This window comes from Sipha flava, unplaced genomic scaffold (genome assembly GCF_003268045.1).
Source record: "Sipha flava isolate LNK unplaced genomic scaffold, YSA_version1 46_pilon_pilon, whole genome shotgun sequence".
NCBI classification, from domain to species: domain Eukaryota; kingdom Metazoa; phylum Arthropoda; class Insecta; order Hemiptera; family Aphididae; genus Sipha; species Sipha flava.
Window position 1 is genome coordinate 1,097,311 of NW_020273250.1, and position 18,386 is coordinate 1,115,696.

The window sequence follows — 18,386 nt, forward strand, 5'->3', positions numbered from 1 at the left end:
CGATGCTGCCTCGGCACTGTCGCACTAATAATCAACAATTATTATTTTTGATTAAATATATATTTTAGTCTTTGCGTGCCGCATTTCTAGGGATTATCATTAATTATAATTTATAAGTACTTTTTGTGCAAACACTATTACGCAAACAAAAAAAAAAAAAAAAACTATTTGTGACTAATTTGTATAACTTAATTATTTGTTAAATATTAATAACAATGTATAACTTGAAACTTAGCTTACCCTACCCCAGTCGACAAAAAAAAGCAATGGATATTGTGGCCTCCAAAAGTTTGGGGCCTGGGGCAAAACACACTTAATGCCTTCCCCCTCTCGATGGCCTTGATAATCACCCATTATATGAGTAACAATATTTTTAGGAAATGTTTATAATTACTGATAGAAATATAAACAGATTTTATTACTAATATATTATATAAGTATACGATTACAAAATAAAAATTGCTGTGATTTAAAAAAAAAATAAATATAAACAAAAATTTTAGTATTGAATTAACTTACTTAGAATTAATATATATTAAAAACTATTATTATATTGAAGTGAGCTGTATATGCAGTAAGAATTCAATGATAATAAATGTAAAGACAATAGCGGTCTGTGTGGTCGTCGGTAAATATGACTAGGTGAGTTAAATTTGTCTGGTACACCGGTAATACATGGTTCGATTCACACATTCCGATCGAAAAAATTTTGATGAACATCAAACGAAAACATTTGTCGTTTGGTTGATGTCGACCCAGTGTGAGAGGTACATGTATACAGGTCAATAGCGTCCATCAGTTTTCCAAGTGAGATACTTCACTTAAATTCGTTTGCCTCCAAGACGCATTACGCGATTCTTCTTACGTGAGCTACTCGTTCGACTACATGATGTTATGTTTGAAAATGTTGCTTTAAAATCAGGAAAAATTATAATACGAAACCCGTAAAAAAAAAAAAAAAAATACTACTCCAAGACGACTTCTATTCGCACTTTTAGTTCGGTTTTTCGGAAGAAGAAAAAATAAAAATAAAAAAATAACAATAATATCAATGAAAGTCGCTCTTTGGATTTATTATACTTGAATATCATGTTCCGGGAAACATTTCATGACGGTAGTCGACTATTTTGCAATTTTAATGTAGTCGTCGGGATGGACCAAGATGGTGGGAGACACAATGTAATACGCAATTGATGGACGCCGACGTTTCGGGCATTATATTACCTTCCATCGGAAGCCGAAAAAAAGACACAAAATAACTACTACGGTCGACCCATCGTTTTCCGTCGTGCAATATTAATCAACCATGCTAATCACGTTATCGCCCGACGGCGGTAGTGTTTGGCTACCATAAAGTGCACTCAACCACGAAAATGATCAAACCCGTCTTGGCAAAATTAATAACACTATGTCATTATCATCGTATTTCAAGGAGTGGAACGTCTGACCGTGCCGCGAACGCGGAGTCGTCGCACGTTATAAATCATGTACCGCCGAAGATAACGGTCATTGTTTGAACATCGTATCGCGGCGAGATAACGATTAAGAAAAAATTGTACGCGCTCTACTCGATTAACGTAGCTTGGCGCGTATACCAAGGGGGAGGATTAGTGATTCAACACCCCTCCCCACCTTTAATTTAAGAAAATTATTGAATACGTTTTGATAGAGTAAAAGTGGTTTATAGATTATATTAGTACGAAAATATTTTACCTAAAATCTCTTCAAAATGTTCTTTTGTATACGCGCCTTAACGGAGCTTTGAATTATAATTTATGTTCGTCCAACATCTTAAGTATAGTCAAAACATAATATCATTAAGTACTATAAATCGCCAATACCAAAATTCACTCGGGTGAAATACACGTGGTCGTCCTGTATAGTTGATGAAATAAATAATTTCTATTTGTTGAGCCGACCACTAGGTATATGTTTTGTATTTGTACTTGTTTTGAATAATTATTGGTATTTCAGGCAATGCGATCGAACGTCCTTGTGTGCGCGTACTTCTGTAGTACACTTAAATATTTTCATACTTATAATTTAATTCATATCATAACCGCTATCCAGAGAAACATCGACAAACCTAAATACTCGACACTCGGCAACATATAATGTCTACGAGTTCGGTACATAAAGCTGAAAACATAATTAGCGTGGCGATATAGCTTCCATGTAGGTATTCTGTGTTCTTCGTATCTGGATTATAAGTTAAGATGATCTATACGTTCGTCAATCAAATCTCTAGAAGAATTTGATGGGGCCGCAAAAAATACGTAGCAGTACAACTATATTGTCTGTGATACGATTATCATGTTTTAAAAAACAACATTTTTCAGTTTCGTTCGATAACGAACACTATATTTCGCTCCATCGCGATTTCGACGTATAATAAAATGTTATGTGATTTTAAGCTTATCGACCACGTTGAATAAAAAATAATTGTTTATTTTTATTTTTCAGTGATAACCACCAACGTTGAATCAGTGGCGGGCACGGTGGCGTATTTGCCGTGCAACATGACCCCACCAACACCTAACGATCGCGTTACGTTGGTTATTTGGGTTAAACAGGGACAGACCACTCCGATTTACAGGTAATAACAAACGATTTATATTTATTCGATAATTTAATTTTAACAGTATAGCGTAGACGATTTTTTGATATAGCATTTTGTACACGTTAAATCTTTCTTTAATTATAATTTCGAGAATAGGTCGCGAAATTAATGTACGTTATTTAAAGCCATATCGTAAAACGATTAAATATCCGAATACATCTTGTGAACTTTTTCAGACGAAAAATGATACTAAGGTTTTATTCCGAGTTTGAAGAAAATATTATAAAATCTTCGACAAAGTTTTATTCTTAATGGACATATTGACGTCGTACATTTTGACTATGTACACAATAAAAGTTTGAGCTCCGTAAATTCAGGCGAGCAACGAGTACTCGGCACTCGCATTTATTTATTTTTCTTTTTTTTTTACATAAGTTTTATTTATTTATTTATTATTTTTTATTTTTCACGGCAAGTGTCTTAAAACTGACTGTTTGCTTGCCAAATTTATAGTTTGCTTGTTTCTAACTTTTTATGACATCATGCCCTCATTGGACGAAAAGCATTCGTTTTCTTTTGAATGTGTATATAATATCATACAGTCGACGATGTTGTTTATTTGGCCAACTGCGTGAACTGTCATCCGCGTTTTGGAGCTGTGCAACAGCGGCGCGCTGTCAACTCGGCTAGTAGCGACCATAAATATGTGTGTACGTTTTTGTTTTATTCGTTGGCACACAGAATTCCGCCGTCCTGCAACGCTTATTCGTTTAAACCGAGAACGTGACGGCGGCGGTAAAATTAACGTCTAGGAGAATTTGCTTTGTACAATTGCAGTAAGTAAACTCGCACACACGTACACGTACACGCACACACGCGGTCATATACTCGCATCCATCTGACTCCAGACTTTCCGCGTATACAAGTCGTAATAAATTATTTCAAGTTTTTAACAAGCGTCGGTGTCACGGGCGTCTAAACTGCAATGACGTGGAAAGTATCAGCGAACGTGCATGTACACTTTGCTTGATGTTACTCATAAGTCTCAGTATTATAATGCAATATTTATGTGTAATAATTTTTTCTCTTTCATTATCAATGACGTGACTTGATCAATTTTTCTGAATGAGCAAACATCCGAAACTTCAGTCGTAGTACTCCGAGTTTGAAAATGTATACAATACGATAAGAAATAACTTAGTTATCTTATGAGTATATAGGTTATGTTGAACAAAAATAAGTTGTAAGTTTTTAATAGATTTTCAATTTTTAAAAAAAAAATTAAAAAAAGAACCTTTTACGTGCAAAACACGCGTATAACTTTAACTTATAATAATTTATTAGGTTTTAATAATTACGGTACACGGTTCGATAGCCGAAAAATATTATTGATTCGACATCCGATACACTCTCGGGGGACGCGAGTACAAACCCTGTGGACCTCGGAATTACCACGGGTAGGAATCGTTCATGAATAAAAATGAACAACTGTAATTGCACGAATTCAATACTTTGCTAAAAGGAGATCGAGTAAGCCATCTCAGAAATATCTGTATTTCCTCGTTCCGATCACGTGGAATATTACTGGATCACCATAGGTGAACTAGAGTATTTTTTTTTTTTTTTTTTTACTACTTAAATAAATGACTTTTACTTTTAAATGGGGTATTATAACTTACGCTCGAAATGAATAGGTAAGAACAAGGTTCATGGTAAATTCTGCCGGGGAAAAAATCCAAATAAAAAGAAACACGTAAATTCCGCCCAAAAAAGATTCAAAAATGGATTTGTTAACGGTCAATCATGTCATATCTTATCAGTTTTGCCACATATTGTAGATCTTATAATCGGTAGTATCAGATAGAAATATTATAATATGTGTTCAGTACACGTCCTAGAGTCTTATATGCTATAATGGCTCAATTTATTGAATCAGAATGTGAAAATATACATTTAGTATTAGACAATTTTAAATTTTTTAAAGTAAACTTATAAATTATACGTAGAATGTGTTTATTAACTATCAATTTTTTTCGGGCGGAATTTATATTCTTTACCTGATTTTTTTTTTCTGCGGAATTTACATGCACCCTTTTAAATTTGTATCTGTACCTGTTTTGTGGAGGACAGATAACTATTCGGGGAGCTCCCGTCTCCTCCGCCTAATTGCGCTTGTGCATATCATACAGAAATTCGCCAACACTCGATGACACATACTCTTGGCGTGGATCAGCGATAGAAACTGCAGGCACAGGTCGAATTAGGTTAGGTGAGGGCGCGACGAATCGGCGGGTGTGCTACCGCTTCGGACTCGTCGTACGATAGATTTTCGCGCAACGTCGTTTCGCCGGCCGGAACCGCACAAGCCGCGCAGTTGTCAGAAATTCGCAAGCCGGAAACGGCATTATCGTAGTGAACAATATATATGTGCACGCGTTGCGTACTCTATGCTATCCATCGTCGATTTACAATGTAAACGTAATAACACGCGGTGTGCACGCGGTAAAACGAGGCCCAACGGTGGTAATTCAACTGTGCGCAGCACTCCTGTTTCCGAGGGTCGAGTTTGTGCGTAAAACACGCGTGAGCATGTGTATACGACCGCAGAGAGAGAGAGAGAAAGAGAGAGACGAAAACATAATAATAATAATCATAATAAAAATCGTTTCCCACCGATTCGACGTACAAGACCCTTTGGTCCCGTTTTGGCCGGGCCGGATGCCGAACAATACGACGTGTGTTATAATATTTTATACATCAAATGCGACCAACACGTGCGTACAACATAACGATAATATTTATACACAATAATAGATGATTGTTTATGGATTTGCGGTCATCGTCCAAGTTGTTTTCTACACAAGCGCGCACGTGTACGCGTACTAAAAGTTTTCTCGCGAGACTTACCGATAATATTGAACGCGCGCATTATTATACGATTTCATTCAAACGGCATGGTTAGCGGCGCCCCAGTGCACTGTATACTTTTACCCGCTGGATTTACCCACCCATCCTTTCTAGTTTACCATCCAGTCAAATACCAAAACATTTTTTTTTTTTTATAAACATCTTTAATAATTAAAACTGTTGCATAATATTTAATTATTAAATATACTGTTAATAGAAAATAATTGTCAAGTAATATATAAAAAAATGAATTTAAATTTTTTAACGATCAATTTTATTTTTTGTTAACATTCCGATTTTCTTGGCAGTTCAATTGAACTAGCTGGAATACGTGTTCGGCGACACTTCTTTTGTCGTATATATTTATTTTTCTATTACCGATAAACTGTCGAAATAGATAGCCCATTCACGTCGAGACTCTCGAATAGATCGTTAAAGATTATTTTATTTTTTATTTAGTTTTCGTCGAAAAAATAAAACGACAATGCAATAGTAAAATACAACTATTGTAACTTAGTACTTTATATTGGTTACACGAGCAAATATATTAGAGGTTATACCTAAGCGCAACATAATTAATTGATAATTAATCGATAGAAATATTTTCTTAATATTTACCACGTTACTTGAATGAACTTACCAATTTTGGAGTTAAATTTAAATGGTAATGTGTGAGGCTACTTTTCTGATCCCTTTTCAGATCTTTTTTCTAATTTATTCAATTAACTCATAAAAGTATATACAGTTAAAGTTATATTTTTTATTTTTTTTTTCGTACCGCACTCTGATTCCTCTCTGGGTTTCAATGATTCAACTCAGCTTTCATAATAAATAAAATAAATACCCACCCCGGTGAATCGCCAGAAACCTAAATTCCGTTGATGTTTTTTTTCTTTTTTTTTAATACACATATTTTCGTGTTAATTAACACAAATAACGATTGTCGGTAAATGTTGAAGGTAAAAACCTTTGTGGCATTTCATTTTCAGAGGAAACCGTTTTGAAATTTTCGTAAACACGTGTCTCCTATAAACCACCATCGTTTTCATCATTTTTTAACGGCCGTTCGCTACTTCAGCCGCCGCGAAATCGGGACCATCGGCAAGTACGCCGATGACTAGTGTTGAGCAACGATATAATATTGTGTATCGATATCGTTCCGATTTTCTCGATATTGTATTGCGGTATCGGAATTTGTTCGATATCGATATTGTATCGAATTATATTTTTATAAATTTAGTAAAATAATATACTAAAATTTAGTATACGATATTTATTATTAGTACACCAAAATCGTAAAATTGTATCTAGTTCATAATGCTTATCGATACAAATAACATTATAAGCTATAACAAATGTAATAATAATGTAGAAATGTAAAATTAAATATAAATAATATAATAATTCACATTTCCCGAGGATACGTGTCCATACTTTATCAGTTATATTATTAGACAAATATTATTACTTATTAGTTATTGGTTAATGTTTTATTACACAGTACACACAATAAAATTTACTGAAGTTTAGAATCTAAAAATAAAATGTATTTCTAGAAAAATAATTAAATTTGATATTGCGATATATCGTACAACTATAGAACGATATCGGTGTCGAAAATGTGTCACGATATCGATATCGTATCGAATTATTGATATCGTTGTCCATCACTATCGATGACGATATTTGTTCTGAAACTCGAGCAGGCTCGGATCAACAGTATTGTTCGTGGGAGAGGACTGCCGTCACAACACGAGCGTAAATCGCGGCCCAATTATTTACGAATGCGCGGCTGTAAAACACCCAACGCACTGCAGCTCATAACACACTGTCACGGAATGAAAACGTCACCGCCGAATAATAATTATAACAATAATCATAATAATAATAATGGTTATGTTTATCGTCGACCGGGTAAAAATTTCCGGACGAATAGGTATCTACGAGAGAATATCGTAATCAATCTTTTGCGGTGTAGTAGTTCATCCTCGTCCCCGTTGTTTCGCCGTCTCCGTTTTCGCTATTGTCGAATCGCATAGATAATTCGTATGAATAAATCAGCGAACACAATACTGTGTTGCGGTATGCACTATGTATGACAATAAACAGTGCGGTGAATCAACGACGATGACCTAATTGTTCTGTGAATTATTCATCAATGAATCATTCTAAATTCATTAGGCAGTGCGCTAAGATAATAATATAATGATTATTGTAATCGGTATTATCAATGTTTTAATTTTTATCATATCTCACCGGATGCTGATTTCAACCAACGCTTTAGAAGAAATCGAAAAAAAATCCACCGAAATACGAAACAGTAATAATTAGTAAAAATATTTCCCTACCGAACAACGTTGAACTATATAAGTATACGATTTCGCGCATAAAAATTTGTTAATTCGAATCTTTAAATAGAAAACAATTTGCACTTGAATAAATAACGTGCTGTGCAAGTGCAAAATATATTAAATTATCGATCTGTGGCACCGCTGGGGTCCGGGAAAAGTAATAACAACGTTAACCGGCGGGTAATAACGTGGTTAATATCGTATAATAATGGAGTACGCGCAGAGGAAGAAATAAGAATAAAATATATTATTAAAATATTATTATGTGCTTTTTGTTGACAAAAACGTTGAAAGATATCGAGTTGGTGTATAACGTTATAGAAATAATTAATACATGTGTATTTTATGTTATGCGTACAATACTTGTATATACTAAGTATATTAATATGAAACCTTGGAAGATATAAAAAATATTAATAGGGTTCAATAATTAATAAATAACCAACAGCGAGTAAGTACATTGTCGTTTTGGCTTTCCGTAACGACCAACTGTAAGAAGAATAGATGTTTGTTTAAATTTCATTTAATCTACAAAAAAAATACCGTAGGCGAAAAAAACGTCTGATATTTGGTTACCGAATAAATTTTTGTTGGCAACTTCAACGGTACCTTGATCGATAATTTTTTTTTTCAAATTGTGTTTCTTATAAGTGGTCAACGAAAAACAGAACCATCAATAATAGCCACTAAAGCTCACCCTGACCCTTCTCTGATCGTAATTTTCTGGTAGCACTCGATAGTCGCCCACGTTATAAAACAAAATTCAAAGATTGAAAAATATATTATTTTATTTATAACATTATTTATACATATTTATATAATAACTAAGTTATTTATAACATAGTTACACCAACGTAATAATCTTTATGTGCATACATTTTTATCCGTTAAAATGTTAAAATGTTATGCAATCAATATTCAATTTCTAATATTATTGTAGTTTTCAATTTATTTCCGTCATCTTTATTTCTATTATTATTTTTGAAAGCACTTTATAAATTCAAAATTAAAATTTTATTCACATAAAACATTGCGAACGAAACGAACGCCGTCCGTCACGGTCCTCCTAACCACGACAGACAAATGTAGAAATTAAAATTTTTATGAGCATACTGCGATCCAGAGCCCGAACCTGATTTGAATCGCTGCGTTTTCCTGTTGCACTTTTAACCATATCAAGTTCGTTAAAAAATATAGATAAAAAACAATAGTCAGAAATAGTAATAATCAAATAATTTTTACGCAGAATGTGCCGTGCTCACACGAACTACTAGTTATTTATGTGTTTCACTTCCGTGATGCTATTTCTGGAACGTGTAACATCACTTCTGAAACGATTGAAATGTTAACAGATCTTTAACAACATTGGCATACAGTGATGGCCATCTCGGTTTGTGACTCCACCGCGGTGAAGGACTTAATAGTTTTGGCTGCGGCGCAGCCAGGATTGTTCAATTCGAGGGGCTTAATGCTTTTTACGAGTAGGTTAGATAAAAGGGGATTTGAGATTTAACCCTTCACCCCCATCCCCACCAAATCACCGGGTTTATAAGTGTATTTACAGCGTGTCAAAATAGTTTTAATAAAATGTGTTAAAACACAATTTATAATGATAATAAATAAATGGTGGTCAACTGTGATAACATGGCCGCTACGTGACATGGTATAAAAACTATGGTGATTAGAAAACGATACCCATCAATTACAGAGTGATCTTGATTCACTAAGTGCTTGGATTATTAACATTGACCTAGATTTTAATATATTCAAGTGTCTTTTACTGAATCCGTAATCCAATCGTATTTAATTACACTTTGTATAATTTACCTCTCGTTAATTCAGGAAAAGCTGTCGATGATCTGGTGTTATATCAAATCAGGTGCTTATTTTTCATGAACATATTGAAAAAATCATGTTGCAAAGCTCTAAAAACACTTAGTTTCATAATAAGAATTTCCACTGATTTCTAATTGCTAACGCACTTTAAAGCATTATACTGTGATCTTGTAAGACCAATTCTAGTATATGGTATTTTTATTTGGGACCCTAATACAGTTACAGTTATGAAATAGATTTAAAGGATACAACGTACATTTTTAAGCTATGTTGCTTCATACTGATCATAGACCCCATGATTATGAACCATTACGTACTATCCTTACTAGAACCATCAAACCTAACTGACAGGCGTGTGCAGCTGACTAGATATTTGTACAAAAATTCATTGATGACTTTAATGACTCTCCTGAACTGCTCAGTGAACTTAACTTCAAAATCACTAATTTTTAATCACACTATCTTTTATTCATACCACCATTTATTCCCGTACTAAACCAATATTCAGGACGGTGCGCATTGCCGATAAACATTCATCTCCCTTAGTCTGCTAATAATGTAATAATAATGTAATAATGCTAATAATTATGTATGTATTTTTTACACCGTGTGACCCTAATGATCCGACGACGTTTGCGTTTTTCAGCTACGATGCCAGGCGCAGCGGAGTCACGGGCAAAACACAGGACGGACAGAAGACCGGGACCGGAGCTCATTGGTCCGACGAAAAGACGCTGGAGGGCCGTGCGCTGTTTCGCGTGTCCTCGGATCCGGCCGTGTTGGTGCTGCAGAACATCGGCGACAGGGACGCGGCCGTTTATAAATGCCGCGTGGATTTTAAGAAGTCGCCCACCCGCAACTCCAAAGTCAACCTGACAGTTATACGTGAGTACGATCAACGACGTTTCGACAACACTGTACTACCCGCCAGTGCAGTGTTCGGATAAAAGTCGTCCAGAGTCAAATATTTTAATTGCCCCCCCCCCCAAAAAAAAAAAAAAAAAAAAAAAAAAAAACAATTACATTGAATTAATATATAAGTCATATTAAATTACTCATACTTTAGATTATTTAATTAAATAAGAATCAAAAACACAAGTCAAGGGATATGTTACCGAATGTGTTAAACAATGAGTAATTCAAATTATATTTTAAAATTAGTCTTGCACCGATCGATGACGCTAAAGTAATGATACTATTACCATTTTTTGTAAATCTACTTGTAATCGACAAGTATAATCGCAGCGGACAGTAAAAAGTTGTTGGTAATTTCTTTTAAAAAACAAATTTTCCAGTTTTCAAACATCACACGATATATTTTTGCGTTCCAACTTGCGGATGACGTGCTATTTCCGAGAACGTAAAATCACGACAAATTACACCTCCCCTCACCCAATTTATCATAAAAATATCGAACTTACACCATAGGCATCCTTGTATCAACCGTATAGGCGGAACCGATAGCAAAACTTTATTCATTTATCCGGCGCGTTAATGTTTATTCAACCACACCATCCCGATTAGCATAATAATGGTGTTTGGTACAACGATATTTAGGTATGTTATAATACACTACGTGTCACCGGCGACATTGCGGTTCCTATGAGTTACTGTCACCATAGCGTTAATCCATCAGCGGCAGCAGCCTCGAGGTAAAACCGTTGGATTGTATAAAGACGCGGTGGATCAATCTATATTTCGCTCGTCCGCAACACACGTTAATGGCATATTATGAGAATAGACAGATTTGCCGGCCGTGAAATCTTACGCGAGTTAGAGAAAAAAAAAACCATAATCTACCTGTAACAATGAATGAACCAACAGTGAACAACATGCGTACGTTTCCGTCGGAAAATGAAATATTATTACGTCGTAGAAACGTACGTCCGTATGTGTAAAATGTTGCGCCTGCTTTTTTTACACGAAATAACGTAATAGAGAGCAAACTCTTGGGGACAAAAAAAAAAAAAACCTGTGAAACTTTATACTTGCGTATACGGGGCTGGCGAAAACGCGCGAACATTTTATTTTATTTTTTCTTTGCGACCGGAGTCTCATTAGACCCATATAACGTGGTATTAAGTCCCCGGCGGTGGTGGCCTAAACCTACACCACCTCCTATCGTTCTCTACACGTCCTGCTCCGTCTAGAAATGAGAACCGTCATTATCGTTATATTATAATTTTTTATCGCACGGCTGTCGCCGGGTAGCACAGAATAACGGAATAAAAAATAAACCGTCCTTGTGTTTATTTTTGGTGCACAAATACATAAATTAGAATTTCAAACATGTGCAACTTATTACGTTAATTAAAAGAGAAAAAAATAGACAGCGCTTAAGTCAATGTGTATATTTCCAGAGAAAACGCGGAAAATTATAATCTTTCTATTACTGACAGACGAGAGTACACGACACTATTCGATGTTCTTACATCAGCTTAATTTAAAGGGTCATAATCGCAGGCTTAATACGAGTGGCTTGGAGTATGCAGTCGTAATACGGTTTGTTTCAGTCATCGAATATAATCCGTAGATTCTGGATTATAAAAGTATAAAAATAAAAATAAAATTAGTATTATCAAAATAATGGCTTTACAATTCGTTTATAATAAAATATACATTTCTCGAGTTAAAATTGGTATTCACCTCGTTTTTATTCCATAATCCTTATAAAATAATGGTTTATATTTTTACCCGTAGTATATATGTTTCAAAGCGATAGATTTCAACAACGAGCATCTTAAATGTTATCAGGCATTTGATATGTTCAAACGAATTTGCGACCGTCATCGAGGTATACGTGTTGTAAGTCTTTAGACATAAGTAAAACGTGTGTCAAACCGTATTTTTACAGTAGGTGGTGTGAACTTTCAGGTCATTGATTACAATAAATATCTTGTCCCACTAAAATAAAACGCTAGCTGTGCCCATAACGGTGTGACATTACACGGGACTTATGGTTCCCGGCGAACGTTTGCGTGTAAAACATTGGTTGTAATAAAATTACAGTTAATTCAATCAGAAATAACATTTATGCGTACATGACATAACCAGATGATAAGTAGTTTAAGTAGAATCGTTTTGATGATCAATTGGTAACAAACCGAATACGAACAGGAAATAAAAAAAAAACATACATATTTATACACACAAATAGATTCTCCGTTGCAGGGTCTTCGAAACTTTTATTAAACGTACATATAGCCACCTAACCTAACCCGTTTGAGATAACCACGAATTTAATAACCATTTAAAAATCATTGAATAAAAAAAGTTGTGTAGGCATTGTGTTTCAATGCAGTATAATATATTTTTTAATCTTAGAATTAAATTTCCCATTATTTAGTGATAAATTATTAAATGAATACAAAAAAATGTCTTTTACTTATTTACCTACTAATAATAAATGTTTACTATACCTTATATATTCGAATGAAATATAAGGCTAGCTACCAGGGGCATCATTTTTGGGGTGGAGGAGGGAGGGGCTTATGCATTAGTCGCAGTCTAGAGTTTTGTGAAATTGGCACATCATCAAAATATGTTATTTATAAAGTCATTGACATGATATAAATCAAAAAAAATTTACAATTTTTAAAACGAATCACAAGGACACAACCGAATATTCAAATACACCAGTGTTACTACACACATGTACGGCGTGAGACGTGAACTATACGAATACATGCAAAGTAAAAATCATTAAATTTTTAGACTGGTTTGATGTCCTCCCCATGTTAATCGGCACATTGTTAAAATGAGCTATCGAGTCGGTAACTTAATAATTTATAGGCTATTATACTGTTTGTTGTTTTTAATTTTGCACAAACCCCTTTCCTCTACTACTCTACTATGACAGGAAATGTAAAACTAAATTTGAGTCGGCAAAATAATAAGAGCATGTTGACGGTCCTACTCTAGAAAAAACTAAAATGACACCACTGCTACCCTCATAAATAATGGTTAAACCGTGTTAGTTTCATATAGTATATTACTTTTAAATTATTCAAGTGAGGAACTATAGTAATTTTTTTGGTAGAATAACCACGCATGTGCTAACTAATTTATGTATTTACACTTAACTATTTCACTTTTTTTTAACATTCCAGTTAGCTCAATTAAAATGTAGTGACGTCAACTATTCATTTTTTTATTTATTTAGTACACCTTTTTTTCCGTGGCGTGATGTATTTTTTGATTTTTCTCTCACGTGAACCGGTCGGACATAATTCCATGTTACTGCTGAATGTGTTATCCGATTCGGAGAGATAATTTCACGTTTTAAAAGGTCTGTCTTCGAGTCAGTTCTTTAACTTTTTATTTTACCACCTTTTCTGGATCATCATTTCAATACGTTTTATTTAATGTAACCATAGTTATAGTATGCCACACACCGATTTGTGGAGAAACAAGATAATACATCACATCGACGTTAAACTTCATTCTTCCTGTTAGTTTTTTCGTAGTACACCAAAAAAAAGTCAAATTTTAGTCTAATCCTCACTATACGTACTTAGTTTGCACAAGTCGTATAATAATTATTCGATCGTTTTACACTTTTTTCTTTTAACGAGTAAATTTTTATTACTTCATTCATTATATAATATTTTCATGCTATTACATTCCAATGCGATATAAAAATGATTCACCTTACATTTTTAACTTTAAAATTAATAATTTTTTACCTATAGTAGTGTGTTATTATGAGCTACAAAAATTAAATATTAAATTTAAATATATAAATAAATTATGTTACAAGAAATTTTGAGTGTGGCAAATTTTTGTTTCATTAAAAATGTCTTTAAAATAGAAGTATATCAAGGTATATCGTTTAAATATTGCAATGTTTTGTTCTTTGAATTTTCGGAGATATTTTTTACGATCGGATTTCACTAAAAATATTAACGAATGTTACATTCTGTGAAGCGTACAAAAATATACGTTTTAATTAACAACTGCCTAATGAAATTAAATATACAAATAAACTGTTCATCATGATGGTTTTATTATTATTCACGGTGATTTATAAGTTGTATGTAGTTGATTCCTATCAAAATTGAAATACATGAGTGTATTTTTCGATAGTGATATGAAGAAAAAAAAAATACATTTATTGTTATTAAGATATTGAAGCGTATTGCGGTGTTTTCTATCCCGACATAATACTCATGTGGTTTGCCTTCACACGAGAGAAATTGTTGCAACACATCAATAGGCTTATTTTACACGAAATATTTAAGTATTCTCAGAAAAAAATTCGAAAGTACTCGTATAACACTTCTTGTTTGAAAAAATTTGAAGAAAAAACACGTAAAGTACAGGACGAAGGGTTTTTAAATATTCTACGTATAAGAGCAATATTTCTTGATGCATCTCCCAATAAATTGTTACCACTGTTATATAAGGGAAGATTTGTTACTTAATTTGAAATAAGATTAAAGATTCTTGTACCTACTTTCAAACAATAAAAACTATAAATTGAATAAATTCGTAAAACTGCTGTCTAAGTCTAATGCAAACTATGCCCAAAACACGTATTACGTCGCGAACACACAAACTTGTACTCGCTTTTGTAACGAAAAAACAAATAACAAAATAATAAATTTTCAAAGTCTAGATTATCTAGTCAAACATTTATGGATAATTAAAACGGTTAAGAAAAACATATCATGTGCAATTCAAAACTAATTTAAAAACAGTATTCGTATCAGAATTTCGTGAGTAAGAATTCGATGTGCCTTGTAATCCGCTGCTAGAGGCAATGAACCCAGTCAACTCTCTCTATATAAATACAGTACCGTAGTTTACGGATGTGTGCACTTGTTTATGTCTTCGCAACGTTACACCTCGCGGATGTATATGTGTATATTTACGTATTAAGAGTGGTGTTAAATGCAAATTTTCTCCGGAGCACCGCACTAAACATGATTATAATATGTGTGTGCGTTTGAGTAAATATTATGCGAGCGAAACGCGGGAATTCGTAGCACGGGAAATAAGACGCAGCAGCAGAGCTTCTAAAATATGCAAAGATATGGACGTGGGAAATCGCTGCGCTCAGCAAAGGGTCGAAAGCCAACGACTAACCCGTCGCCGATAGATCATCCTGGCTCGTCGTCGAATTTCAAGCGATGGCGGCGGCGGCTCGGACGGGTCGTCGTCGATACCGTTCGAAACGTGCACGCGGTAAACGGTAGCAGCACGTTAGTGGGTAATTATTATTCACACCGCTCGTGTTAACAGTGCATTATTTATCGTTACGCTTATGATACGTGCTCGCGGAGCATCTCACTCGGGCCCATTCACGCTGCGGTTACCGTTATTTTTATTTCTAAATCGCTCGAGGGCTCCGCCGCGCACGTTTTCCTTCGACAACGTTTTTTTAAAGACCGCCTTAAGAACGTTTTTATTTATTTCTGTGTTTTTTTTTTTCGTATCTTTATCGATTTTCGGTCGTGGTTCCGTGAGACGGCGACGATATTTGTAACGGGGCCGTTACATTTCCGCTTCCAACGGGCACACGTTCGAACGACGGAAATTGCGTGAACCTTGCAAAACGTCTTGGTAAAAATATAATATATGCTGAAAGTTCAAAATAAACAAAACTGGTACGAATGGATTTGGGGTCCTACTGTCTTGACCGGGTCAACGGGTATCGAAGAGAAAACGTTTTTCAGAGACGATTGTCACGGGAACTGTCAGATTTGTTTTACGCGGCGATGTCGCACGCGTTCGTTGCCCAACGGATAAAAACTCGTCACTCGGATGGATTCGGTTGAGAATGTGAAATATTATAAAATCGCGTTGCATGTGGTTGTGCAATGGATGGACGTGATTGTCGAAAACGATCAAACGTTCGATCAGACCCACATTGCTTATTCGGTCGGACGATCCTTCTCGGTGATCGGGCTCTGGTGATCGAAACCGACTTGAAACTCCTTTATCATTTTGGCGTGGCACAGGCGCGGTTCGCGGGGCCTACCCGATGCATTTCCGGAAACGTTTCCGGCGCGTTAATTAGACACGACGACAATTTAAACGCCACCGAACAGTACGTATCTCCCCGCTGCCATAACACCGTCGTCGTACGGAAATTCGAACTATCTAATAATGCACCGAACACTCCCGACCATCTACCACTACCCTCTTTTACCGTGACCGGACCGTCCGCGGCTTTGGTGCGGAAACGCGATACCGTTCGTACGGAAGTGCGAGTTTCCCTTATTCTGACGCAATTGTCGTGTCCTGCACATCACTCTCCACGCTCTCACTCTCTATCTCTCTTTCGTTTTCCATCTCCGTCATTAAATCACTTTCCTGATCGATATTCACCCGCATCACCGATACCCAACGACTTGCGCTCAGGGTTAAACGGGTGTATTGATGACGTTTGTTCGCGGCTCGGAGGTATCGCGTGTTATTAAATCACGAAAAACGATATTATCAGTCTTCGGAACATTGCATCTCCGTATTCTCGTTTTACTTCGAAACCAGCTAATACCTGAGGAATGATTTAAGGACGATAATTATTTATATTGTCGTTCGAATACAAACAAATAATGCGCCGCGGAAAGTATTGAGCACTATCATCGCATATGATATTATTTTCCTAACGGTGCGTTGGTATCGCTTTAGAAAATAATCATTTTCGTCGTTTCACGTCTGTAGTGGTCAACATTTTAGGACACAATACTTGTCCAACAGTTATAAATCGGAAGCGTTTGAGTGTAAAATTATTTCGTTTTATTTAAACCTAAAATAATTGTTTTCAGTTGTGTGCGCTGAGAGTAAGTGTACGCACCCGGTTTAAAAGCGAATATTATTAGCGTCGATTGATCATACGCAAAATTCAAATATACTACATAATGCATTTGATAGATTTGACCATCGTGCATGTCTAATCGATAATCGTAAACAGTTCAGTTTTCGGCGTTCTTAAATTGACAGTGGTCAAAACGGTACTATACACTGGAAATTAAGAATTATTGTTTTCATTTTATTTGCTATCGTATAAAACATCTATAATGTTGTCGGTTTCATGAACCGGTATTTAAAATGAGAATTTCTGCAAATTTATTTATTCATAAAATTTAAATTAAAAAAAAAAAAAAACTCGATAATTATATATAGTGTTTTTAATTGAAATTCGGAAAAGGTATTTTTTGTTATATAAATTGGCCTTTTACGGATAAACGATATAAAATATAAGAATATAAAAATATATTTATTTATAGAAGTTTCGTAATATATATATATATATTATGTCGATATAAACAAAATATATATTAAAAATAGCATACATCGAAAACGAATCAGTACATATTTTTACTTAATTTTAGACATTCAATATGATCATGGCGAAAATGATGTCAAACTTTTTCAGCTTCACACGTCTCAAGTCATAAAAAGCCCAACCAAAAATTTAAACTTCGATTTAAATGCAAACTGAGTTGATATAGTTGTTGCTATAAAATCAATTTACATAATACATATATATTATAACAGAAAAAATAGGGTTAAAATATTTAAGTCAATGTTATTTTTCGATACCGTTATTATTATTACTAATACTATTAATATGTCTTCCTTAGGTCTTCCAATGAATCTGTGTATTTTAAATCGTCAGAATTTCATCAATTACATTTGTTGATTTGATTTTTTCTATAAAAATAAATGTAGTTTTCAATTTCGTAAAATCCGTTCAAATCGTTCATGACCTTTAAATTATTAAT

At 34.6% G+C, this 18,386-nt stretch overlaps 1 protein-coding gene across 1 annotated transcript in view; it reads left to right on the forward strand.

Annotated features, from left to right (window-relative positions):
* The window catches only part of LOC112689748 (nephrin-like), a 414,842-nt gene that overhangs the window by 253,741 nt on the left and 142,715 nt on the right, over window positions 1–18,386 (forward strand). The window contains exons 2-3 of the mRNA XM_025563581.1: window positions 2,464–2,596; window positions 10,301–10,539. Of these exons, the coding sequence (XP_025419366.1) occupies window positions 2,464–2,596; window positions 10,301–10,539 (372 nt within the window). The remainder of the gene's footprint in view (window positions 1–2,463; window positions 2,597–10,300; window positions 10,540–18,386) is intronic.